At 43.3% G+C, this 27,409-nt stretch overlaps 1 protein-coding gene across 1 annotated transcript in view; it reads right to left on the minus strand.

Annotated features, from left to right (window-relative positions):
• Positions 1 to 22,858, minus strand: part of EMILIN2 (elastin microfibril interfacer 2) — a 79,346-nt gene extending 56,488 nt beyond the window's left edge. Inside the window, exons 1-2 of the mRNA XM_058277492.2 lie at positions 22,513 to 22,858; positions 22,023 to 22,145 (exon numbers count right to left, since the gene is read on the minus strand). Of these exons, the coding sequence (XP_058133475.1) occupies positions 22,023 to 22,145; positions 22,513 to 22,634 (245 nt within the window). The 5' untranslated portion in view covers positions 22,635 to 22,858. The remainder of the gene's footprint in view (positions 1 to 22,022; positions 22,146 to 22,512) is intronic.
• Positions 22,859 to 27,409: the final 4,551 nt, after the last annotated feature.

The following is a 27,409-nucleotide window of genomic DNA, read 5'->3' on the forward strand; positions in this document are numbered from 1 at the left end:
ACTCCATTTTCCCTGAGTATGAACAATTATTTTCGAAGACCATATGTGTACGTCGCAATTTCCATTTTAAAAATGCAGGCCATGGACAGACAGCAGTTCAAATTTACAGTCTCCATGATTGAAAACCGAAATCTAAACTCCGTGCAAATGATTCTTAACCACATGAGGGAAGACAAGTTGAAAGTGCAATGCTCTGCTCCCTCTTGAATTCATTCATCCAGTAAATGTTCTTGGTGCTCTGGTTTTCCTAGAACCATCAGTATCTACGATGGAACAGGCATATTTACATGGAGACTGTCTGAAGAATCAATGTAGACTTCCACGATCCCTAACGAGAGAATGAGAGGCCGTCCTCGTCCCCACATTGCCAAGGACCAGCTATAAAAACACCAGACAAGGCCCAAAACCTCTCTAATCCTCGGTTACCTCAAATATAAACTGGAGTTTGTAACCTTTGCCTTGTTTCTACCTCCCAAACAGCTGAAGAATAAAAGTAGTTAATAGCTAGGAAAGCACTTGGAAACTGTAGAGCTATATGGAGATGAAAGCTTACTTACCAAAAGGCAAAAAGAAAAAGACTAAAAACATGGGTTCTTTCTATATGCATGGATTCAACTTCCCACATGAAGGATTATGGTTAATTCTTGATTATTGGAGTTGAAGAATGAGGTCTTGACTGTCCCATAGTCAGTCTCTCACTTCAATCCTATGGTATCTCCAAACAACAGTCATCAAATCCACCTTCTTTCACACCACACGGTCCTTTTTACCCATTCCTTGAACAAAGAATTAAACAGATCCTCCATGTCAAATCCTCATCTGTTCTCAGAAGCCAGGCAGTGCTACTGTACCACTGAGGTGCCAGAGGAACTGAAATCCTGGGTCCAGCAGTCACCTGTTCAGTATAGCTCATCCCTACTTCCCCTCCACACCACTGCTCCCATTCCAATCTCCTTCCTTCCCCTTGCCCGCCCTCATTTTCTTCCCAACTCAATCCACTGCACACATGAGGTCATATTAACATTCCAAGGCACAGTCCCATGTATTCCTGAACCTTCCACGAGTCCCATTTGCCTGAATAAGTTCTGTTTTAGTTTGCTAAACCTGCTGGGAGGAATATACCAGAAATGGGTTGACTTTTACAAAGGAAACTCATTAGGTTAAAAGTTTACAATTCTGTGGCCGTGAAAAGCATCCAAATCAAGGCATCATCAGAGATGCTTTCTCGCCAAGCTGTAGCTGTGGGCAATTGGGGACATGGCAGGGCATAATGACAGAATCTGCTTATCTCTCCCTTCTCCTCCAGGCCTCGTGGCTTTCAGCTTTGGGATGCTGCATCTGCAGCTTTTCTCTCCCCCAGTTTCACTGATTTTAACTTCTGTAGACTTCTGTCTCTGCAGCCTTCTTTCTGTATCTGTAGCTCTTTATTCCTCCATTACAAAGAATTCCATTAAGAGGATTAAGACCCACCCTGGGTTGCACAATCTAATCAAAGAACTTTAACTGAAGTGATTTAATCAAAAGGTCCCACCTACACTAGGTTTACCTGCACAGGAATGGGTTTTCTTTAAGGCAGGATTTTCTGGGGTCCACAAAAGATTCAAACTACCACAAAGTCCAAATTCCCAACCCTGGTAACCTGGGTTGAAGTATCCTTCCAAAGTTCGTGTCTGCCCGGACCCTTAGAATGTGATCTAGTTTGGATACAGGGTCTTCATTGGTTAAAATGAAGTCATACTGGATTAGGGTGAACCCTAAATCCAAGATGATGGGTGCCCTTATAAGAGGAGAAAATCTGGACAGATGGAGGGAAGATGGCCACATGAAGACAGAGGCAGAGATTGAAACCAAGGAATGCCAAGGGATGCTGGGAACCCCAGAAGCTGGAAGCATTAAGGAAGGTCTCTCTCCTATGCTTATCAAGAGAGCATGGCTCTCTTCTGTCACTTTCACTGAACCTGTGATTGGTGCTGGGGTTGCTGTATACTCAGGAGACTTGAATTTCTGGGCTGGCCATGTGCTAGCTGGGCCCTGAGTCTCAGCAGAGTTGTAGCTCCTCCTCTCCGGTTCATTGGACTTACCCAGGTCAGCTAACAATGAGGTGAGGATGGTCAACCACCAGGGAACCAAGAGTGCCTACAACTGTAAGCTGGAGAATCGCATCCATCAGCCATGTGGGATCTAAGTCCCCTCTCGATTTAGAGGTGGAGTGGACATCACCATTCCAGGGTTCACAGGACTGAGGAATAAAATATGGATTAGAGTGGACTTACTAGTATTCTACTATAGAACTATTGTGACTCTAGCAATGGAAGAAATTGTATCACTGATGTGGAAACAGTGGCTACGGTAGTTGCTGAGGGCAAGGAGAAGGAAGAAGAGACGTGATGTCCTGGCATTTTCTGGATTTGGAGTTGTCCTAAATGGTATTACAGGGTCAGATGCTGGACATTATATATATCCTGTCATAACCCACTGAATGGACTGGGGGAAGAGTATAAACTACAATGTAAACTATAATCCATGTGGTGCAGCAGTGCTCCAAATGTATTCACCAAATGCAATGAATGTGCCACAATGATGAAAGAGGTTGTTGATGTGGGAGGAGTGTGTGGGTTGGGGTATGTGGGAACCTCATACTTTTTAATGTAACATTTTTTTGAAATATATGTATCTTTAAAAAAAAAAAAAAAAGACAAAAAATAAATTTAAAAAGAGAGAACATGGCCCTGCCGACACCTTGATTTCAGACTTCAGCTGTAGAACTGACACAATCCATTTGTTGTTATAAGCCACCTAGTTTGGGGAATTCGATACAGCAGCCCTGGGAAACTAATCGAGCCACAGTCCACCTTTCCTGTCTTCCTTCCCACTATTTCCCTTTGTGCATTTTTCTCTGCCAAATGGAGCCACTGCTACTCCCTGTGGACATAATTTCGTTCCTCCCCCTGGGTCTTTGCTCACATCCTTTCTTGGTTTAAGCTGGTCTTCTCTTGCATCTGTACATATTCAACCAGAAACTTCCTTCAAAGCTCTGCTAGGATGTCACCACCTACAAACAAGTTCTCAGATTCCTCTTGGCTGGAACTAATTTCCTCCTCTTCTCAATATCCCCAGCACTCTATTTTTGCATCTTGTATTGCAATTTTCATTTCTACCTTTTATTTTGAAATTATTGCTGCTTATATTTCATTTTACCTATTGGACGTGAATTTCTGGAGGGTAAGAGAGAGGTCAGGTTCCTTGCTGTGTCCCCATGAGGCTGAGTCCTGTGCCAGGCATAGGCCTTGCACATAAATGTTTTAATGAAACTGAGTAACAGTCTTTGAATAATCCATTTTATTTCAATCCTGAGATGTCTGCCAGTTCAAAATGGCTTATGATAATTATGCACCCTTAATCCAACATATTTCATGGGCCTACCTATATGAAATATGGTTTTTCCCTCCATTATGGTTTGATCTAGTGTTCTACATCATTGTCTTTTTTGGGAGAGAGTGGGGATAGAAATGCATTTTATTTCTAAATTTTTATTACATTCATTACAATTGCTGAACACTTTTTTGGAGCATTGCCACTAAGTATGGACTATAGTTTATATTGCAATTTACATTCTCTCCCACACAAATCGGTAGGTTATGGCAAGATATATAATGGCCTGTATCTGTCATTGCAATGGAATTAAAGGCAATTCCCAAGTCATAAAATGTCCCTGTATTATACCTGTTTTTCCCTCTCCCTGCCCTCAGAATCTCCAGTCTCCACATCAATGATATAATTTCTTCTATTGGTAGAATCACAGTAAATCTATAGTAGAATACCAGCAAGTCTACTTTAGTCCATAGATTATTCCCCAATCCTGAGGATTCTGGGATGGTGTACATCATTGCCTTTAATGCTTCAGTTGTTAAAAACTGAAAATCAGAGAAGTAACTTCACAGTCAATTTAAATGATTTTCTACCCTTTGCATTTCATCATGTCTTCAGTGACAAAACAACTATATACAAATGGTGGTGTATACATAAAAAGGAATACTACTCTGCAATGAAAAGTATTTCACTATTTATATATGGTACCATGTGGATGAATCTTAAAATAATTAAGCTGAATCAAAGAAGCCAGGTTAAAAAAAAAAAGTATACGTAATGTATGATACTGTACGACTCCATTTACATGAGACTCTAGAAAAGGCAAATTAGCCCATAGTGACTGAAAGCAAGTCCGTGGTTGCCTGCGGAGGGGGAGTGCAGGGAGAGACAGAAGGGAGGGCTTACCAAGGGGCACGCGTAAACTTCTGGGGGTGATAGACATGTTCCCAATCTTTATCACATCATCGGTTTCACAAGTGTATATGTATGTCAAAACACTAAATGATACAGTTTTAAGTGTGTATAATTTACCAACTATAAATATATCATAAAACTGTTTTTGAATAATAAACTATCTCTGCATTAGGGAGTTTAAAAATCTCTTTGGGGCTGTGAAAGCAAATTTCTAGGTCAGTCTTCACTATCCAATAGTATATCTCAATTAACTAACAAAATCAGCATCATTAACTCTTTTTTCAGAGTTTCCAAATGAGGACTTAATTAGTGGGTTGTTTTTTTTTTTAATGTATCAGAGATTGTTCTTCATATACATGACCTATTGGGAATTCAGGCCTGATATTTATTTTTGTACTTTTAAAGATATGGGATTGAGGATTAAAGAATGTGGGCGTGCCCCTGGGGCCGTTAGCTAGACGGCTTTCGCCTCCGTGAACTTCTCGAACGGGTTGTGAGTGATGACGGGGCCCCGGAAACACACAGTAACCACCCCGGAGACACAGGCTCGTGGCGCAGGTCTGATTTATTGGGGAAGGGGCACAGCTTATATAGGCAGGGGTGGGGGCTTGAGGTGACGTGTCAATTACAGATGGGCTAAGGGGATTGGGATGATATGAAGCAGCAACTTGATGGGATGAAGTAGTTTTGAAGTTGGCGCGCGCGGGCTTCTCTGGCGGGAAGCTGGCCAGGAAGAAGGAAGGTGCCTTTTGTGATAGCCATTGTGTATGCTTAGCGGCCATTCTGGCTACATGTTGTTTGCCAGCAAGCTCACCAACAAAAGAAGACAGTCAACATAAGGTTTTAAAAAATAACTGCCTTCAAATTGCCATTTTGTGTAAAAACACACAATATCTGTGACTGTTTGAGATTATTTTTGTGAATCTCAACAAAAGAAAGATTATGTCTGTAAACTCTTCCTCTGGGTATGATACCCTTGGATTTGTATTAAATTCAGTGAGGGGTCTCTATTAAGTGTACTTGATATAATCAATTAAGGACTTCTGATTGGGCTACTCAGTAAGGCTTGGCTCAGGTTGAGTCCTCACCCCTTGGTGGGCTGATATAAATGGACACTCAAGAAAACACGTGGGAAGAGAGAGAACTCTGTCATGTTTGATCCTGGAACCCCAAGGAGAGATGAGTCATTCTCCTGATAGCTTACAGCTGACATTGGGAAGAGCGCCAAGACTGATACAGAAAGCCTGGAAAGAAATGAGCCCTATGCCAGGAGAGAGAGGAAGCCCTGAGAGGCAAGCCCCGTGCCAGCCTGCAGCTTAGAGAAAGGAAGCTGGAGGGGAAGGCTGAACCAGCAGAGATCAGCGACCATCTTGCTTCAACACATGGTAATTGACTCTGGTAAGAAAGCAACCTTGAGTTGGTCTCTTTATGGCCTTGTAACTGTAAGCTTTTACCCCAAATAAGTACCCTTTCTGAAGGCCAACAGATTTCTGGTACTTTGCATTAGCACCTCTTTGGCTGACTAATACAATGTCAAAGATTCTAACCATGTGAAAAGAAAACAAAAAGTGGCTATTGATTGGGGTTATTCTTTGTCTAGCCATGATTCTCTCTGACAAGGACTGTTTAGAAGATGACCTTGCAACTTGGTTCAAAAAGACAAACCACAAATGGTATTTCTGCTTTCCAAAACTCCTGGATCATCAGCAAGAAGGAAATCTGTTTCATCCCGCACAATGTTTTTTGCAATTATGCAACAGAATGAATGCCTTCCAAATCTCTCTTGAGTGGCTGGAAGTTTGCAATGTATTGTGGATGGTGAAAGCACACATCATTTCTCATGACCAAGCTGGGGTATTGATCCAGCATCCTTGTCCTAGAAAGGCTGAAAGTACCAGAAATACTTCCAAGGCCAGCCACTCTGACCCACCAACCAGGTCTGAACAATGTTCAAAGAGAATGGCCCACTTCAAGATTTTGGAAATAAAAAATTTTTTTGAAAGCAAGGCCTGCCAAACACCTTCATTCAGCTGGTGCGTGTGAGCTTTTTGGGGTTAAAAGCTAACACAAAACCAGCAAGATGGCGGCAGAATAAAGAGCTCTTAAAGTCAGCTTGTGCTACAGGGCAGTTAGTAATCACCCAGAGCTATCTAAAGCGCCTGTTTGGGGGCTCCAGAAGAGCATCCTGCAACATCCTTGAAAGAATGGGAGGAGGAGACTGCCCATCAGCAGAGAACATTCCCGAGTAGAGCACACCACACCATGGAGGCATGTGCCCATCCTCCACTGGTGGCACAAGTGACCTTGGGAGCTATTTTATGGCTAGAATTGGAAGTTCCATTTCCCAGGAATGGGGAAGGAGGAGATGGGTGCTGACTTCGGCTGATTAGTAAATTTGGCTGGCTAAGGTCTAATCATAAGAACAGCTAAATTTTGAAACTGTTGAAGTCAGAAAGAGGCCATTAGCCATCATTTTAACTCCACCCCCAGCATGAGGGGAAGCAGGGCAGACAGAAAATCACAGTGACGGTAGGGACTGCTCGTTTCCATCCAGTTTGGATTCCAGCCCTAGCCTAAGCCCCAGGCCTGCTTCCAGCAGAGAGTAAGCTGGGGGGACCTGCACCAGCCTCTCAGGGAAACTACAGGCCACAGTGAGGCTGGTCCTCATCCTACTCTGGTGGCACAAGCTGCCTCAGGAGCTATTCTGTGGCTGGAGTTGGAAGATCCCATTTCCCAAACACAGGGGGGAAAGAGATAGTTGGCCACTGACTTCAGCAACTAATTAGTAAATCCAGCTGGCTAAAGTATAACTGTAAGAACAGCTAAACTCTGAACCTGTCCAAGTTGAAAGAAGCCAGTAGCTGCCATTTGGGGTCCACACCCAGCATGAGGGGGAGAGGAACGGATTGAAAATCACAGTTATGGTAGGGACAGGCTTCTTTCCACCCAGATCAGACTGCAGCCCTGGCCTAGGCTTCATTCAGCCCCAACTTTGTCAGGGAGGAAGCTGGCAAGACCTGCACCAGCCTCTCCAGGTAATTGCAGGTACATTTGGCCAGCACAGACTGAATAGCTGGAAGTCTACTGGGGCAACTGTGCTCATTTTGAACCCAAACACCATAGATTGCTACCTATTTTTGCAGCTACATAGCCTCCCCAGGCAGGAGAGGAATGGATGTGAAGCTTCATCAGTCTCTCTGAGCAACTACAGATGGTCTTGGCCTGCATGACTTGGATTATTACACACGGCTGTGGCTCTGTCTCTACCCCTGGCAAAGGAGAAAGGTGGGAGAAGCTTCATTGGTCCCTGGGGCAATGAGAGCAGCTTGAGCCTCCACAGCTTAAAGCACCAACTACATCCTTGGTTTCTACTACACAACCAGCATGGGAGAAAGGGCAAGAAAGCCTAAATTAAAGAGAGAAACTTCACCCATAATAAATACATCTAGTAAGCCAGATACCAAGACACTAACACAAAACTACAATCCATACCAAGAAACAGGAAGACATGGCCCAGTTAAAGGAACAAGAGGACATAAAGAAGTTGAGACAACTAACCACAGATGTTCAAACCAATCTCCTTAAATTCAATGAGATGGCTAAAGAGATTAAGGATATTAAGAAGACACTGGATAAGCACAAAGAAGAATTTGAAAACATACATAGAAAAATAGATCTTATGGGAATGAAAGGCTCAATAAATGAAATTAAATATACACTGGAGTCATATAACAGCAGGTTTGAGGAGGCAGAAGAAAGGATTGGCGAGCTTGAAGACATGCCCTTTGAAAGCGAACATACAAAAGAACAGATGAAGAAAATAATAGAAAAATTGAACAAGATCTCAGGGAACTAAATGATAGCAAGAGATGTACAAACATACATGTCATGGGTGTTGCAGAAAGAGAAGAGAAAGAAAAGGGGCAGAAGGCATGTTTGAAGAAATAATGGTAGAAATTTTTCAGCCTCATTTTAGGACATAGATAATCTGTGTCCAAGAAGCACAACATACTACCATCTGAACAAATCTGAATAGACCAATTCTAAGACACATATTAATCAGAATGTCTAATGCCAAAGACAAAGAATTCTGAGAGCAGCAAGAGAAAAGTGATGTATAACATGTAAGTGATACCCAATAAAATTAAGAGCCAATTTCTCATCAGAAACCATGAAAGCAAGAAGGCAATGGTATGATATATTTAAGATACTGCAAGAGAAAAACTTCCAGCCAAGAATTTTATACCTGGCAAGATTGTCTTTCAAAAATGAGGGCAAGTTTAGAATATTCACAGAAAAAAACAGAAACTGAGAGAGTTTATAACAAAGACACCAGCCTTGCAGGAAATGCTAAAGGGTGTGCTACACTCTGAAAAGACAGGGGATAGAGGCTTGAAAGAGAGTCTAGAAATGAAGATGAGCAAAAGTAACTAAAAGTCTCAAAAGAGTGGTGAAAATAAGGTATGACAGGAAAAAAAACAACATCAAAATGGGGGAAATAACAACATTGAATGTTAGTGAATTAAACTCCCCAATCAAAAGATACAGACTGGTGGAATGGAGAAAAAAATATAAGCCATCTATATGCTGTCTGCAAGAGACTCACTGTAGACCCAAGGATACCAGTATATTGAAAATGAACGGCTGGAAAAAGATATTCCATGCATGCAGCAACCAAAAAAACAAAAAAGTCAGAGTAGCATAGCTATACTTACATCAGAGTAAGACACTAGTAATGCTCAATCTGAGGAGGAAGTCAGGAAAAAATTACACTTACCATATGATGAAAAGAATCAAATATTTAGAAATAAACTTAAACAAGGATGTAAAACACTTGTATTCAGAAAACCACAATGCATTGTTAAAAGAAATTAAAAAAAATTGGAAGAACATTCTTTGCTTATGGATTAGAAGACTAATTCTCATTAAGATGTCAATTCTGGGAAGCAAATGTCACTCAAGTGACAAAGCTTCTCCCTACCATATGGAAGGACCTGGGTTCGAAACTTGGGGCCTCCTGGTGAAAAAAAAAGAGGAGAAATATGCCTGTGCAAGTGCCTGTGTGGTGAGCCAGTGCCCTGTGCAACTGAGTCAGGCAGCAAGACGATGACACATCAAGAGAGAGACAAGGGGAGAGTCAAGGTGAAGTGCAGCAGAAACCAGGAACTGAGGTGGCACAATTGACAGGGAACCTCTCTCCCCTTCAGAGGTCTCCAGGATGGAATCCTGGTGAATCTTAGAGGAGAGGAAATGAGAAAAGAAGATAACACAGACAGCAAAAACAGCAGGGTAGGAGGAAGGGAAGGAGAAAAATAAATAAATCTTAAAAAAAAAAAATGATGTCAATTCTACTCAAATTAATATATAGATTCAATGAGATTCAATGCAATCCTGATAAAAATTCTACCAGCATTTGTAAACAAATGGAAAACACAATTATCAAATTTATTTGGAAGGGTAAGGGGTCCCAAATAGCCAGAAACACCTTAAAAAGGAAAAGCAAAGTTGGAGGACTCTCACTTCCAGACTTTAAATCATATTACCTAGCTACAGTGGTGAAAAAAGCATGGTATTAGCATAAAGATAGACACATAGACCAATAGAACCAAACTGATGGTTCAGAAACAGAACCTCACATCCGTGGTCAAGTGATTTTTGACTAGCCTGTCAAACCTACCCAGCTTGGGCAGAACAGTCCATTCAACTAATGGTGCTAGGACCACTGGATATCAATAGCCAAAAGAAAGAAAGAGGACCCCTCCCTCCCACCTTATATAAAAATTAGCTCAAAATGGATCAAAGACCTAAATACAAAAGCAAGAACCATAAAGCTTCTAGAAGAAAATGTAGGAAAACATCTTCAAGACCTGGTGGGGGAAGAGGATGTGGTTCAAGTGACTGAGCTTCCGTCTACTACATGGAAGGTCCAGGTTCAGTTCCTGATGCCTCCTAAAGAAGATGACCAAGACAGCGGGTTGATACAAAAAGATGATGCGGAGTGAGACACAGGGAGGAAAACACACAGATACAACAAGCGGGAGTGGAGGTGGCTCAAGTGATTAGGTGCCTCCCTCCCACATGGGAGGTCCCAGGTTCAGTTCCCGGTGCCTCCTAACTAAAAGAAGACCAGCACACAACAGACACAGCAATTGCAAACAAGGGGATAGGAAGAAATAAATAAATCTTAAAAAAAAACCACCACCACCTGGTGGTAGGTAGTGGATTCTTAAAGGAGATAAGAGGAAGGCTGAGGAGGACTACTGGTGCGTCATGTATGTAGAAGTTTTAATTAACTTTACTCTTAAAGTGTAGAAATGTATAGAGCTGACGGTGATACATTACAGTGAGCAACAGATAGTTTATAAATGGGAATGTGGCTGGAAGAGGTAGTCTGGGGATATAAATTTCTATTGAAAGAAAGCTAAAGAATAATCTAGGGACTGAACAACAACAGTGAACCCAGAGGTGGATGAGAATTGTAGTTGATTGTGCAGAGGCAAAAGTGTCCTTCTGTGAGCTAGAGCAGATGTATGTCACTATCATAGTATGAAGGGAATGTGGAGAAGCATGGGGAAATTAAAACTGGAGTGACCTACGGACTGTGGTTAACAGCAATACTGTAATATTCATGCATTCATGCCAAAGATGTACTGTGTTGATAATGGGGGAGTACGGAAAAAGTGTGCCAAATGTATGCCATGGACCACGGTTAGTGGTAATAATGTGATGATATTATCTCATCATTTGTAACAAATGTTCCACCACAATGTGGTGTGTTGATGGGGGGTGTTATATGGGAATTCCACACATGTGCATGATCGTTTTGTAAGTTCACAACTTCTGTAATAAAATTATATTTTAAAAAATGCACCAAATGTAAGGTACTTTGGTTAGCAGCAATATTTTGAGGATGTTCATTGATCATTTGTTAAAAATGTTTCATAACAGTGCTAGGTATTGGTGGCAGGGTGAGGTATTAAGAGCCCTGTGTGATGTCATGCATGTTTGTTTAGTAAGTTCACAACTTTCACTATACACTCGTTTATGTTTATGTATGAGTGATATACTTCAACAAAATGTTTAAAAAAAAAAAAAAAAAAAAAAGCTAATGCAAACCAGAGAAAAGCTTAAATGTTGACAAGTCTTCTCCAGCTAAGGGTCTGGATTGTGAAACTCTCAGCCTCACTCTGTTGCAATCACCATGCAGCTTTCATCGTCCTCTTTCAAGTTATGAGAAGGGTGGCGTGGGAAAACCTGTTAGCATAAAAACAAACTGTGTTTTTACTGAGATGGTTTAGAATAGATTTTTATGTCCTTGTCTCATTAACATGTAACAACATAGTGAAAGCACGTCAAGATGAAAATATCTATTAACTTGTATATCAGACTGAGAGCCAGTCTCTGTAAAAATGAACATATAATTAAGATTACATGGTAGGCAGAATCTGGACAACCACAAATGTTTAAAAGTTAGAAAACTTAAGGAAAAATTGAGAAGTCTCATAGCAGATTTCCTTTCATTGAAATGATCAACTTGAGAAGTCTTCCCTTAAACTATGTTTCCTTTAACCAAACATGAAGTTCTATCATAAAAGCACAATAAAATGTATTATCCTGAAATGCTGATATTACAAAGAAGTTTTAGGCATATTCTCTAATCTTTTCGTCTTGTCTTAGGTGGAAAAAAAAAGAGCAGCTGGGTCCTGCTAAACGACACACCCAGAAAAGTTTGCAGCCAACAGCATTTTCACACTAGGAATTTGGTCAGTTGGAACCATCCCTACTTTTTTCCACACCCATCACAACTTTAAAATAGGAAGGAAGAAAACTTGTTGGTGCATTCCGTTTTAATCATTTCGCTGGTTTCCCTTCGGCATGAATTGCTGTAAAATTGAAACGATTACATTCTTCTCTGGGTTGTACCAGGAAAATTCTCTATGTAAAGATAAGTCATGTCCAGAAACCCCCTTCATCAAGGACGGAAGCAGTTAATTCTGAGTAGTAAAAAAGTCATGTAAACAACAATAAATCAGGACATTTAGGTGGCAGTCTGGAAGTAATCTGAACACTGGCATAATTTTGTCAGTTTTGTGTTTTAAAAAAAACACACAACAATACAGGGGAAGAGATGTAGCTCAAGTGGTTAAGTGCCAGCTTCCCTTACAGAATTGAACCCTGGGACCTCCTAAAAACAAATCAAACAAATGAAAAAAAGAACAGGTCTCATTGGGGAGTAGATATAGCTCAGGAGTTGAGTGCCTGCTTCCTACATATGAGGTCCTGGGTTCAATCACCTGTACTTCCTAAAAACAACAATCACAAAAAACAGTCTGTAAAACCCTGTGTGGCTGTTCTGTGCAGTATCCCCTGCATTATTTATATCCAATAAGAATTAGTGGGATCTTGATGTTGTCCACATGAAGAGGAGAATTTTTTTCCCTAGAAGTGAAGAATTAAAGCAATGTGTTAGGGGCTGGCTGGGAGACTACCAACCACCACTACAACAGCATGCAACATCCTGCCAGCCTCTCTTTATTGATCCACACCGATCATCTCATTGGCATAATGGAGCTATTGACACTCAAACATCTGCAGGTCCTGCAGTAAAGAGTTACTTTGGGCAACCATTTTCCTACACTCCCTAAAGAAATCTTACTCTGACTTTGCTTCTAAAGCAATCTCTAAGAGTTTAAGGTTTAAAAGCTGATTTTAGTTATTTCATTTTAATTATTTCCTGGATCACTGAATTTAGTTATTTTATTCTTAAGAACATAAGTCTTTCTCTAAGGTGTCAGTAAATATTTACTTCAAATTTGAAGTCTTCCCATTCAAAGACGACCTGTGAGGCAACTGCAAGCAAATGAGAAGAGTGCTCACTTCACAATCCTGCTAAGTATAACTTACATCCGTGTCTGAAAGCTACTTTATTCAGTTTGGGCCTCCCCACAGCCCTGGATCACAGAGATGAGGAAAATGTGCCTTGGAGAGGTCACGTGATGTGCCTGGACTTCCACCGCTGGGTGCGGTCAAGTTCAGGCCAGAGCTGAGTTTCCCGTCTCCTCTTCTAGAACAAGTTCTCCCCCCCACATTGCTTAAATGGAGCTACCACAGGGGCCGCTTCCCCCAAGACCGCAGAGCAATTAGATCCATTTTTGACAACCCGTTCCCATCCACCACGCCTTTTTCAGTGACCTCAGAATTTTAATTCAAGTGCCTGTGGGGTTGGAACAAGAGATCAGCGAAGGAAGACAAAGTAATGCGGATACAACAAGTATCAACAAGAAACAAAATGTTTTCGTAAGATAACCTCTATTTGAATCCTATTAATATTTCTCCAAAATAAGCAAGGTGGAAAATGTAGCCCATAAGTATAAAGTTCTTTTTCCAAGATCCTAGTCTTTGCCATACCTATCTCTTGCCTGAGCTTGTGATGAGAATAAAAGAGATGTGGAAATATTCTGCAAATACTGAAGGATTCTACAAACACAGTGACAGGCTATAACTTAGCAAAAATCTGCTATGAACACGGAAAGTAGAAATGAGCAAAAGAAAAAAAAAAGAAACTTGAAAGGAAGGTCTGAGGATTCTAGGGAAGCTGTACAAGATACAGCCTGAAAGGGCCTCAGGATGGAAAAAGCCAAAGAAGGAAATTTAACACAGGTGGTATGTGCTTTGGAGCCCGGTTTGGGCACTGCGATAGAAGATCTCCCTTGCAAAAGTTGTCGACACCAGCTCATGCTACCTCAATTGACTCAAATTGCCTTTGGTACCGGTACCAACGGATCATAGCATTTTTGTTTAAAACCTGACGTCAAAAAATTTCCCCCCAAGTCAAACATATAAATCATCCTTTATTAATGGAAGGGATTTCTGCTCCTGGAGATGTGGGAAACATTTTAAAATTTTTTAATTCATAATTTAGCTCCAAAAGACATAAGCCTTCATGAGTGTTGTTTTTTTTTTTCAACTACTGCTTTTTCCTTCAGAGCTGGTTCCCTCACAGTTTTCCTGCCATCTGCACGACTGTTGGAATCTGAACAGAATTAGAGCTGTCCTGGAACTCAACACTTAGCAGTAACACCTGCTGCAAATTCCTAGGCTGTGTTATCACTGCAGCACAGCTTTGTCCTGCCCTCCCCCACCTGATGAGATTTTGTTTCTTTACAGCTCCTATAGGAAAAGTTCCACAGAGCTAGGACACAGGCAAAGAAGGGGGTGCAAGGGTCTGGCTGCTGCTAAGTCAGAGGCTGTTTGTGGCATCAGAGATGGACCCCTCCAGGCCCTCTGGAGGCTCAGCCGTGAGCTGAGCAGCAAAGCAAATACGGAGAAACCGCCCCACCCAACAGATGGGGTCCCCGGGAGCTCCTCGCTCCACAGACAGGGCACCGCCAAAGGCCCCCAGTACTAAACAGCAGTCAGTGGTACTTGTAAGCAGAGTGGGAGGGCACATGACTGCAATTACCGCCGCGAAGCAGAAATGACAAATGAAAGCAAGCAATGCCTAGTCCAGTGAGGAGGAGATAGTGCCGTCTTCTACCAGCCGTCCACCCAGACGTGACTGACTCAGGGTCAAGGGGCTCTAAGGAACATCAGGCCCTCACCTCCTTCCTCCTCACCCCTCCAGAGCCACATCCTCTGGGAGCGCCTACCGTGGACCGTTCCCACAGAGCAAGGGATTCCTGAGGCATGGAATGCACAGCGTGGGATTTGCATCTAGACCCTGCCCCTTCCTAACTAGATAACTGGGCAATTTATGTAACCTCTCTGATCCCCTCCTATAAAATGGGGATAATGACCCCATAGGATTGCTGTAATGGTGACAGATAAAATGACTGGACTGAGGGCGTCTCGTTACAGTGATGCATGCCAGGGAGATAGTCTCACCCAAGTCAGCCCCTGGTATATGCCATAAAGCCTCAATTCCAAGGTGGTCGATCCTTCCCAATACCCCACAGAAAGAATCCCAGGAGCGAATGTGGCTCGAGCAGTTGAGCGCCTGCTTCCCACACGGGAGATCCCTGTTTTGGTTCCCAGTGTCTCCTAAAAACAAACAATAAGCAAACAAATAAATGAAAAAACTATCTCAGGAGAGTTGATGTGGCTCAGTGGTTGAGTGACGGCTTCCTGCTTATGAGGTCCCGGGTTCAATCCCTGGCCCCAATACCTCAAACAAAACAAAACAAATACCAGGTCGCTCAGTTTCCAGCATCTCTCCAAGGCCAGCCCATGGCCCAGACAGCAGCTCTCCCTGCTCTGCAGATGGCAATCTCTAGATCCAACAATGTTTATGGTTAACCAGAAAACCTCCTCAATGCAAGGACATTTTAAGAGATTTGGCTTTATTACCATGGAATTATAAATTACCTCAAAGGGTAAAAAAAAAAAACAACCCTTGGACCCACGGGAAAACCAGGATTAAATGATAAACATCCACCATACAGCCGCATGCTCCTTTCGAGTCTACAAGCAGCTGCTGCGCCTCTGTCCCCTCCCTGTTCACATCTGCAGGTGCTTTTCCTTACCTCTTCCTCCTCAGACCCCATCAAGCCTGCTTGGGAATTAGCGGACACAAGGCATTTTCTGTTAGGGTGATCCTGAGACTAGGTGTCCGGCTCCCTGCTCACATACAGGGCGTGTGTATGCTGGGGTCCCCTGTCTCTCTGTGTGTGCGTGTTTATTCATAATCTTTCATAGTGAACTTTTTCAAACAAAAGGAAAATTAAAACCACTTCTTGATTAGGGCTGGGGGGCTAATAAAGTCAACTAAATCTACCCCAAAATAAGTTTGTATAAAACAGACATGTTTTGAAGGTCTGTGCATGAGCATTCTTCCCTAAAGCCATGAATTGCACCAATGTTGTTATATGTTAAAACATGGAACAGGCCGCATTATCAGACTCTAAACAGGAGCTCTCCAAGTCACTGCTTTAAATCCTTCCAGGAATTTTCAAAGGCGGCAAAAGACAAATCACCAAATTTCAATATAATGGAAAGAAAACAAAACACATGAAGTGACATTCTAATTCTATCTTAATATCTGTGAGATCCTGTTCACTGGGGAACGAGTTCATAGACTCCCCAGTCTCGGGAGAGTTAACTTGGCTTCGAGGCACGGTCAGATTTCTGTGGAGCTCTGGGTCAGTCTCTGCTTCTAAGAGACAAACGGACCTTTAAAAACAGCCAAGTCTCAGCGATTGCCCAGTTAATAACCAGTGATCCAGGAAAAATCAGATCCTTCCCTCCAATTAAAATCACACGGGTCAGCGTGAACAAGTCTGAGCTGGGAAGTGGGCTGCTGGGGAAACCGTGTCTCTTAATTCAGTTCTCCACACATCTTTCAACTGTAGCTTGTTAAAAGTTGATATAAATAGATAAGTGTTAAAGCCAGGTGACATTGGTCACAGTACTGAAGAACCAGAATGGTTTTTAATTGCAATGTATTATTTAAGATTTGGTTGAAAAGGAAAAATGGGGCACTCCCCTTCAAATCACTGTGCCCACATCCTATGTGGCAGCACCCAGGGATTTGCTGGTAACAGTGGTCTTTCCTAGGGGGGAAATATTTTTCAAATGCACCCCTGGCTCCCCTCATTAGCTCCCTAAGGCTCACACTTTGTAGCAGTAAATAGCAAGATCAATGGGCTGAAATCAGCTAATGATAAGCCGGGGGATTGTACTTCTTTGCCATTTTCAGATTAAGTGTGTGCTTATTAGACTTTTTCACTGTTAAGTGCAAATTAACCTACTTACATATACTTTTAAGACAGACATTGTTTTCTTCGATCTATGTACTGTTTACAAAGCATACCCATGTCCTCAAGTGCTAATGAAAGTTTATTTTTAAAAACAGAATAGTAACCACAGCACCACTTCCAATTCTCCTCGCGGTGCGGTTTCTCTGGGGATCAGCTACAGCACCCAGAGGTATTAAAGCTGCACCCACATCTCACAGAGAAGCCTCCCCCTTGATGCATGGGTATCTTTAGGATTTGGAAGGGCCAGTCAGGTCCTCTTTGAGCCTGGGTCAAGGTAAAAATAGACCGTCCTTAGGAGGAGCCATAAATAGCTTGGGGAGGTAAGAAGTGAGTCAGAGCCAAAACCATTTTTTTAAGCCTAGGGGAGCTTTAGGTTCAGATTCCCGCTCTGCCACACCTAGCCAGGACTCGAGCGCCGCCTCCTCTGAACCAGGCTCTCAGATGAGGTAAAGCACATGAGGTTACTCGCTCACTAGCTGTTCATTTCTCAGTTCACTCAACCTGGAACTGGGAGCTTGGGGTTGGCAGATGAGCGGAGACCCATGGAGTTGGAGCTGAAATGCCAGGCACAGCGGAGGCCAAGTGTGTTGCACACCTGTGCGCATGGCAGGTGCTGGGAGGACGCAGGGGCTTTCTCGGGCTTGAGAACCAAATAAGGGCACAGTGACTCCCAGAAGTAATGAGCCTCCCCAAATCACGAATAGGGAGAACAGACGCCTTGGGGAACATAATCTAATTAGAACTATTCTAATGCTAAAGTCAAATGTATACATAGAGGGGAGCGGATGAAGCTCAGTGGTTCAGCGCCTGCTTCCCATGTACCTCCTATAAAAAAATAAATAAAAGCATATATAAAGAGAATCCTAATTTTCTAAGTGATGGAAAATCCTCATAGGAAAATTAATAACTTTTAATGTACAATTCTCTGCATACAAAAATGGTATTAATACAATCATAAGGGTGGGTGGGGGCTTTGAGTTGTTTTTCTAGAAGCCCACTTTTTAAGACCATCCCCTTGGGACAAGTGTCCTGGTGGTGGCTGCTCTCAAGCGTGCACGGATGGATGTCCTGAAGCGCTCAAGCTGACTGGCCCATGCACTTACACCCCACAAGTCTATCCCCCTCTAAATTGGCCTAGCATACTAAATAGTCAACTCTGCCAGTGTTTTATTAAAATAAACAAGCTGTGTACCATAGCAGACAGCGCGAAAGGTGACAGCGTCCGCTGCGCTGTAAATTGACCCAGAATAAAGAGGTTTAAGCACGCGCACACACACAGTTCTCAAACCATTTTTATGCATGAGAATTACCTTTCATGAAAGAGTGTACGTTTTCTCAATAGTTGTGTATTGTGCGAGCTACTGGAGGCACACACTAAAGCAAAGAGATTAAGAAGACAAGCAAATGCAGGGGACAAAAGCATTCTCTATGGCCACAGGGACATAAGGCAGTTCCACAAAAGCTGCAGCTCGACCACTTAGCAGTCGTGTGCCCAAGGGAACGTGTCAGCTGCCTCACTAGTGATCAGAGACAATATTCAACCTGAAGACTTGTTGCAAGAACTAAAACTGGAATGAACAGGCCCTAATCCAGTACTGGCACAGAGAAGGTATTTCATAGCTTCAGAAAAGTGACCATTTAAAAAGTCCATGTGTCATATAAAAACACTCTCTGGCCCTAGTTTCACATAACAATGAACAAATTCCCAGTCTGGAATCTAGAGCTCGACGGACACACAGAGTACAGTGGGGCTCCTTCTGAAACCTGCACCTGCTGCGCCTGGGGATAGGCTCTGCGGCAGGTGGAGGCGAGTGCCCTTGATATTGCCACAGGCACAGAGAGAAGTCCTCCCCTCTACTTGCACTGACCGCCTCCAAAGAACCACTTGTGCCCATGCTGATTTCCCCACTCAGTCTCTGAGTATAATCAGTCTCTCCCGCTTCTCTGGCTTCCTCACTTCTGTCCAGATACAAGCCATTCTCTCTCCCTTTTAAGTCTTTATCTGTTTGGATACGATCAAACTCCTTTTTTTTTTTTTTTAAGGAGGTACCAGGGATTGAACCCGGGACGTTGTACATGCAAAGCAGGCACTCAACCACTGACTGCACCCTTTCCGTCCCTTTCCTACCAGAGCCTTAGCACCATATTTGACTCCTGGGTAACTGGGTTTCCTCACGACGGCCCCCTTAATCTCGCACAAATCACAGTGCCTGTCCCCACTCACCTAAGAGCAGGTCTGCGTAAGCAACTGAATCCCCGGATGTTCTACAGCCCTCAGCCTCCTGGACTTCTTCTGGGGTCTACTAACATGGATCTCCCTCCTCAGTTTTGCTTTGCCCTTCCCTCTTGCCTGGATCCTCTTCCTCCTTCCCTTCCCCGGAAGAACTCTCAGCTCTACTCTAATTACCTCAAGGCCCCGCTGGACTCCTATGCGCCACTCCCACATGCTCAACTGTGACCAGCTGCAAAACTGCCTTTCTAGGTCCAGCATCTCAAACGCCAGCCCTGGCGTTCTCCCTCCCCCTGGGAATGACCCCTAAACAGCTCCAGAGTGAGCTTCACTTTAACAGGTCTCAGGCTCTTCTAAGGAACCAATAATGAAAAGGCTTGAACTAGCAATACCTGTGATTTGAGAGAAGTAACTCAGGCTTCTGGATTCATGGAAAACAAATGAGACATGTAATGTTAAACAGCTGTTTGTCCCTTTGTTTTCATTCATCCCCTAATCCTCAAAATTTTAGTAGTTGTAAATTAAGGTGAAGCATTCCTCTTCCTTTGATAAAGAAACATTAAAAGGTCAAGACTGAATTACTGCTTAAGCTAATTTCAAGTTTTTCAGATTCACTGGCTAAAACAGTTTTTATTTTTAGAATTTCATATTCTAGTACAGTACTTAAAATCTAACAACACACTTGAATTGTTTACATGGTAAATAGTGAAGGAAATTACCCAGGTCACAGATTTTGATTTTGTTTAATAGAACAACAGAAACATCTGCCATTTTTGATAGCAATTTTTGTTGTTCTTCTCACTGGGTGGCAAAAATACAGTTCAATTGCTTTTCATTAACCTGCTGACCCGGAGGTGATTCCTTGGCCAGTGATGACCAAGAATCTGTTTCACTGAGTTTTGGTAAAATACTGGAAATCTACCATTTGGTTCCGCTAAAATATGTGATAAAATAAAAACAAGCCATCTTTCCAATAAAAAGTTTTACCTCCAAAAAAATTGATTTGTCTTTGTTGCCACAAGTATTGAGGTTATAGCAAACCACAAAACAAAGTTCCTTTGTAAACCAAATGAAACATTCCTAAGAGTTCAATTCTAATTTTAAGCAAATCCACTCAAACATTGTTGAACACTTTTATGTTTCTACCGCAACGTAACAATCTTACAGAGAAGTCCTTCGTTGTAGTTTCACTGATGGTTGTTCATAGACTGTGAGGTCTAAACTTTACTGAGAATTACTTATGATGAGAGATAAAGTAATAAGAAAAAAATACTACATCTCTCAGAAAGAAGATCAGAGGTTCCCAGGACCTGAGCTGGAAGGCGGGGAAGGAGAGAGGACACTGGGCCTTAATGCTTAATGGGCACAGAATTTGTTTTGGTAATGATTAGTGGTGATGGTGGCACAGAATTGTAAATATGAACCATGCCACTGAATTATATGCTTAATGGTTCAGGGGAGCACATGTGGCTCAGTGGTTGAGTGCCTGTTTCCCATGTACAAGGTCCCAGGTTCAATTCCCAGTACCTCCTTTAAAAAAAACTTCAAATGGAATTTTTTTGTTATATATATGTTACAATAATTTTTTTTTAAAGTACTGAATCTGACAATTTATCCAACTCAAAGTGAATTTCAGTCTGTTTCTCCATCTATTAGGAAGTGGCGACCTCATCTATAAATTCTGTTTTTTCCCCTGGCAGGAACGATCCCTTTCCTGTTTGCAGCCCCCAGCAGCCCAGGCAGGGTGGATCAGGGACCACTCCCACCCCACACATCTTAACGCCTGTCTAAATCTTCTGGAATAAGGTTTCCTGGAGTGAGAGTTTCAGTCGGTCCCTTTGCTTTGCGAGGACAGATCTACCTACTGTCTATTCTTTGCTGGGACAATCGTCTCTAAGACAAACAAGTTATTCTTAGGGAAAACCAATGAATTTCAACCATCACATGTGTTCCCCAACAGGCATTCATTCATACCAGCCCACACTCTGATATCTGGCTTTATCTGACAAAGGCATCCCTGATGACAATAGAATGACCGTACTGTATTTTAACTGATGTGTACTCCATGGCATCTCTTCCTCTTTTTTTTTTTTAAGATGGTGAAATCTTTTTCAACATAAAGATGATTAATTCTTCCCCTTGTCTTTAAGGATCATTCTCTCCCCACAGCCGCTTAGTGAATTCCCAACTCTAACTTGGCGGGCGGGGGGAGCAACACACTTTAAAGCAAGTTATTGCTAAGGTCTGTCCTTGAAAGAGCTGCAATACTGGAAGATGTCAGTTTTATGGGGACATTTGGACGAAACCCGCCTGGTGTAGAATATTCGCCTGCGCAAACCTCTCAGCTACTCCTACATTTAAAAGTTTTCAGCAGTATACATTTTGGAATCGTCTGTGTGTCCCAGAACACACAATATGGATCTAATCAGGTTCAGCTGCCTTAGGTTAGTAATACAATTGAAAGAAAAAAAAAGGGAAGTGGGGGCTGAGGGCTCTGATCCTCTCCTCGCACGCTCTGGTGAGCACAAGCCCCCCAAATCGCGCTCCTCCTGCCATTCTCAGGGCAGCACAGGCTGAGGAAGTACCCCAACGTGGCTGCTACCCTGCTCCGCGCTCAAACTTTACAGCCGCTGGGTTTTCACCATATCTGCAAGAGATCTGTCGAAGGGCTGGAGCCCGAGGCCCCAAACCATACGCCACCCCCAAGGTGCAGGTCCTGGAGCGCCCCGCCCGCCCCTCGGCCCCCGACTCACACCAGCGCCGACGGGCAGGGCATCTGGTTCCAGGCACAGTTGTACTGAGCCTGGATGAAGCTCTCGCTTCCCTCCAGCACCGAGCAGGTCACGTTCTTGTTCACGATGTAGGCGCACCAGTTCCTGGGGTGGAAGGGAGAGAAGGAAAAGGGCACCGTGTAAACCCGTGGAACAACGGGGTTGGGGTAGCCGGGACGAGGTGAGACGGCCGCGGGCGGAGTGCGGGCAGCGAGCCTGATAACGCAGCCGCGCGCAGGGCGCGCCCCTGGAGAGCGGCCCCTTAAGCGGACAAAAGGAAAGGGAGGAAAAAGCACCCAAGGTCCCGGGAGCTCCCTTAAGTCTTGGGAGTCACTTCTTGACCGCCCTTCTGCGCGGGACGCTCCCCGCTCCCCAGCCCCGGAGCCGGCACTGCTAGAGGCGCAGGCGAGGTGAGGGGTCTCGCGGAAGCCCCGGCCGTCCCGGGGGCGCGGAGAGGGCAGCGCGCACTTACTTGTTCCTGGCGCCGGGCCGCGCGGGGTTCCTCGGCTGCGGGACGGCTTGGCACAGCCCCACGCCGCCCACGGCCAGCAGCGCCAGCGCCCAGCGCCAGGGCGCGCGGGACCCCGGCCGCATCCTGCGCGTCCCGCCTGCCTGTCCGGCCGGAGCGCCACGGGACCCGGGCACCGCCGTGAGGCTGCGGGCGGCGGGGCGCGGCGCGAGAAGGCAGAAGCTGCGGCGCTCGCCAGTCTCCCCCTCCGGCTTCTCGCTCCCACTTCTCCTTTTCCAGCCCCGCGCGCCCTGCCTTCTCCTCGGGTCCCTCAATGACGCACTGGTCCCCCCGGGTGCCGCCCTCTATTTCACTTCCCTCTGCGAAACGTGACTCGCGTCCACCCCGTCTCCCCGTCTCCAGTTCCCTCGCCTCTCAGCAGGGGGCTGCGGGGTAACAGCGCTCCAGGGTTGGGAAGAAGGGTCTAAGTTACAGGTTTCCCACTTACTCATTCCTTTGGTCTCTTCCCAGAAGCGCAGGGAGTTCGCCTCCCACCTCCCGCCCGGCGCCCCCGGCCCCTCGGGACGCGGCCGCAGTCGGCGAGTCTGGCGGGCCTCACCTCGTGCTCGGGTCGCGGCTCCCGGGGGCCAGTGAGGGACATCGTTATCAGACCCCCCGGGAGGACGCAACTCGGATTTCCTCCCCTGGAAAAGCGCGGCCATTCCTCCACAACCCTTAGAGGCTTAGGAGAGTTTGAAGAGGATCTGAACACTGGTCCCTTCCCTTCCTGGACCCCAAACTGCCTGCTGCATCCATGTAACAGTTTCTAAGGCGACATTCGGGACAGCAGAAGCACAGCAGCAGGCTCTAAGAGATGCTAGGGTAATTTTTAGCAGGCAGCCTCACTGGCTCTGCATTTGGTACTCTCTGCTGAACTCTTTTTCTCTCAATATATTAAAGGCATTTCATCCAAAAGTCTTGTATTTATTTTTTCAAAATTCAGAGGCTGCTAGACAACTTGTCTGTTCTTTTCACTTTCTGGCCCATTTCCTGCCTATTCTTGAGTTGCGCTCATCTCTACCAATTCTTTTAGGGATGAAAAAACTCCAGAGAAGATTGTTGAATAAAAGGCATCACCCAGGTGGTGTGTCCGCAAGGATGCTGAAGAGAGTCCCGTGATACCTGCAGCTGTGTGCGTCAAGGTAAACTCATTGCATCCGATGAACGCCACAAGGTGTTTATTTGCAGAGTGCAGAGGCTAACATCAGGGTTTGTGAGCTAATAGGATGCACTTGACTATGAATTATGCTAATAAAAGCTTTTGAAAAAAAGCTTTTGTGAGTTCTTTATGCTACTAAATGAAACCATTGGTCTAATTTATTTGTAACATGCTTTGATAATGTTGTCAGGCCTTTTGATTTGCAGAGAGAAGTGAGAAAATTCCCTAAGTATTAATTTCACAAGAGCCAAGCAGAAAATTATACCATGTAAGGACACAGTCTGCCCATGAACTTTCTAAATCAAGATCATGCAAATAATGGACTGAAGTCATCCCAGCCTTCAAAGGAGCCACCCTGGGGGTCATCTGGGGTGCCACGGGGAGAACACCGCGTGGAAGGACAGTGCCGGGGCTGTGGGCCAGCTCTGCTGCTTCCCTTTCTCCAGAGAGGAGGAGAAAATCAGCAAGGAACCTACTGGAATCCAGGACTGACTTAATGAAGGATTGCATGGAGAAAGGACGGGGCCGAAGTCCCAAGTGAAACAGAAAAAGGAACTTTATTAAAACCAACATTACGAGGGAGCTTTTTGAAAGAAGACTCATCGACAGTGACCATGCAAATGACATTGACTTCAGGGCAACTGTGACCTACGTCTACGATGCGCTCCTGGAAACAGTTTCCGTGAGACAGCTTATGGAGTAGTTCTTTGGTGAATAACAAGAGGTGGCTCTCATCGATGTCTGCAGAATAGCAAACTTATCCTTGTTAAGGAATTAACCATTCCTTTCCAAAGAAAATGGAATCTACCCAATTAGTTTTTAAGCAAAAGCTGAGATTTAGAATGTTTGTTTCTATAATATTGAAAGTTATTTTATAAAAGAACTTCTTGAATAGCTGTCATGAGATGTTCTTGGGTTCTTGCAGATAAAAAAAATACAGACATTGAAAACTCACTTATAGACAGAAAAGAATACAGTATTTTAAGGATCACTTGCTTCCTGTTGACATGATTTTTTTTTTTTTTGAGGTCATTTTTATTAAACCACAAGAAGCAGTGTCTGAATATGTCAGGTCTAGTGTTATTTTTTAACAGGAAGTGTGAATGTCTCTTCAACATTAGTACTTGAATCATCATTAGGATGTGAAAGTATTGTAATCACTGGGTAAGAATGTTTTACAATATCCATTTGTATTTTTTACTGATGAAAAGGTAGTTTACTTTTTCACTTGTTAATGAAAAGAATGCTTGGGATTCTTCTTTTCTACTTTTCTGAATATAAGCCCCAGGTCTTACCTTATCCCTTGCAATCTGAATGTATTTGCACTAGTTCATTTTAAAGAAGATAAATCATGATGAAGGGGAAATTATTTGGAAATCAAATATAATTTCTAATATAAAATCCTGCTTATTCTTGAAATTTAGCTATTTTTTCACAGAGTAAATTATATTACATTTATTTATAAATGAGTTTAAGCATTTTCATGCTTCGTAATAAACATATTGTTTTCCCTTAAAAAAAAAAAAGCCCACTCTGGGTGGGGGGAGTGGGGGGAATAACAGAAAAGGATAAAGAACTGCCTTGTATAACCCCATCTGTATCTTTATGACTTCCCTAGCCTTCCTGTCCTAATACTGTTTTTGGTAAGTGGACTCTCATATGGAAGAAACAGCACAGGAATGAAGGAGAGTGAGAGAAGAAAAGGATGGAGGTAATATGTGGGTTGTGTGTGTCTATAACAGGAGCTCACCTTTCTCTTCAATACAGCTAACTCTTTAACTTGAAAGGGAGTCAGACCTGTAAGTCAACTCTGATACTCTTCCTATGGAATCAAAGTCGTGCCAGGAAGCTGTATTCTAATCTAAGAGTGTGAGTCTCAATTTTCTTTTTGCTGGGGGGGGGCGCGGGTGCAAAAAGTTTTTTTAGTGTGGTAACATATATACCCTAAAATTTCCCATTTTAACCACTTTCAAATATACAACTCAGTGCCATTAATTACATTCACAATATTGCTCTACTGCTACCACCATCCATTACCAAAACTTTTTCATCATCACAAATGGGAACTCTACGAATTAAGCATTAACTCCCTCTTCCCTACCCTAACCCCTTGCCCCAGGTAACCTGTATTCTAATTTCTGGCCCTGTTAATTTGCATATTTAATTATTCCACATAAGTGAGATTGTACAATATTTGTTTTTTGTGTCTGGCTTATCTCACTCAACATGTCATCAAGGTTCATCCATGTTGTGGCATGCATCAGAGCTTCATTCCTTTTTTATGACCAAATAATATTCCATTGTATGGATATACCACATTTTGTTTACGCATTCTTCCATTGATGAACACTTGGGTTCCTTCTACCTTTTGGCAATTATGAATAATGCTGCTATGAGCATCAGTGTGAAAATATCTGTTTGAGTCCCTGCTTTCAATTCTTTGGAGTATATACCTAGAAGTGGGTTTGCCAGATCTATGCTTAACTTTCAGAGGAACCGCCACAGTGGCCGCACCATGTTCTGTTCTTACCAACAATACACAAGGGTTCCTGTTTCTCTCCCTCCTCATGAGTCCCAACTTTTTATTGTGAAGATCACAATGCTATATTTAATCAGTTACACATGGTGTTTATTCAACAAATAAATCTTATACTGAGTATCTGTTACATGCTAGTCATTGTGCAAAACCCCTGAGTATTCATCAGGGAGCAAAAACTGGCATTGGCCCTGTCTTTACAGAGCTTCCAGGCATCCCTGTGCCCTGAAGGATGTAGTTTCTGATATACAGTCAACTAAATGAGCCAATGTTTATCATGTGTGTTTCTCTATACACATACCCACATGAGCCACCAAAGGGCAGGAGCCCAAGAGAACCTTTCCCCTCTCTCTTTCCCAGCCAGAGGAAGGGATGTGTCTCACTCAGAAACCAGAGCACCCTCCAGAAGAAATAAGAGGAAAGCTTTCTGGAGGACAAAGAGCCTAAAGCACATTAAGGAAAAGAATAATTGGGTCAGTCATCTGGTCCCAGCCATAAGTAATGTGGATATAATTGGCAAAGTCCTGCGAGTGTGAATTCTTTATAACTGGCCAAATAGTTTAAAAAGGACTTGAAAACTCAGTTTCCTGAAACAATCTGATAAAATTTCTTCTGCTTTTAACAAAACCTTACGATTTTGATCATGTGACCAACTCACCTAATGTGAAAATCCAAAGTAGGACTACATCATAATTCCATTTCCTCATTGACTTTTTGGTCATGAATAATGACAGATCAGGCTCCATCCTTGGGAACACTGCCCATTAAGCAGTGAGCCTACTGGCCTCCTGTACAACGAAACTTCCCTTCAGTTGTCTAGTGGACAAGGAGGGCGGCTGATGATTGAAAAGGCAGCAGCTGAGTACATTTCCTGCCCCACAGCCATCGGAGGCACAGGATATTTAATCAAGATGAGCAGATTTTCATCTCGGATGTGGTCAGGAGTCATGAGACTCATGTGGCTTCTTCCCTTCTCACATAAGATGTGCTTATTCCTCAAAAAAAAAAAAAAAAAAAAAAAAAAGGCAGTTTGATAAGGAAAGAGATAAATGTCCTGGGAAAAGTTAACTGGCTTTCACCATCTGACTTGTTCTGTGTTTTGAAGTGCTGGGGTTTTATCAACCCAACTTTTAAAAAAGACTTATTTTATTGATTTATTTATCCCT

This window comes from Dasypus novemcinctus, chromosome 16 (genome assembly GCF_030445035.2).
Source record: "Dasypus novemcinctus isolate mDasNov1 chromosome 16, mDasNov1.1.hap2, whole genome shotgun sequence".
Classification (NCBI taxonomy): Eukaryota; Metazoa; Chordata; class Mammalia; order Cingulata; family Dasypodidae; genus Dasypus; species Dasypus novemcinctus.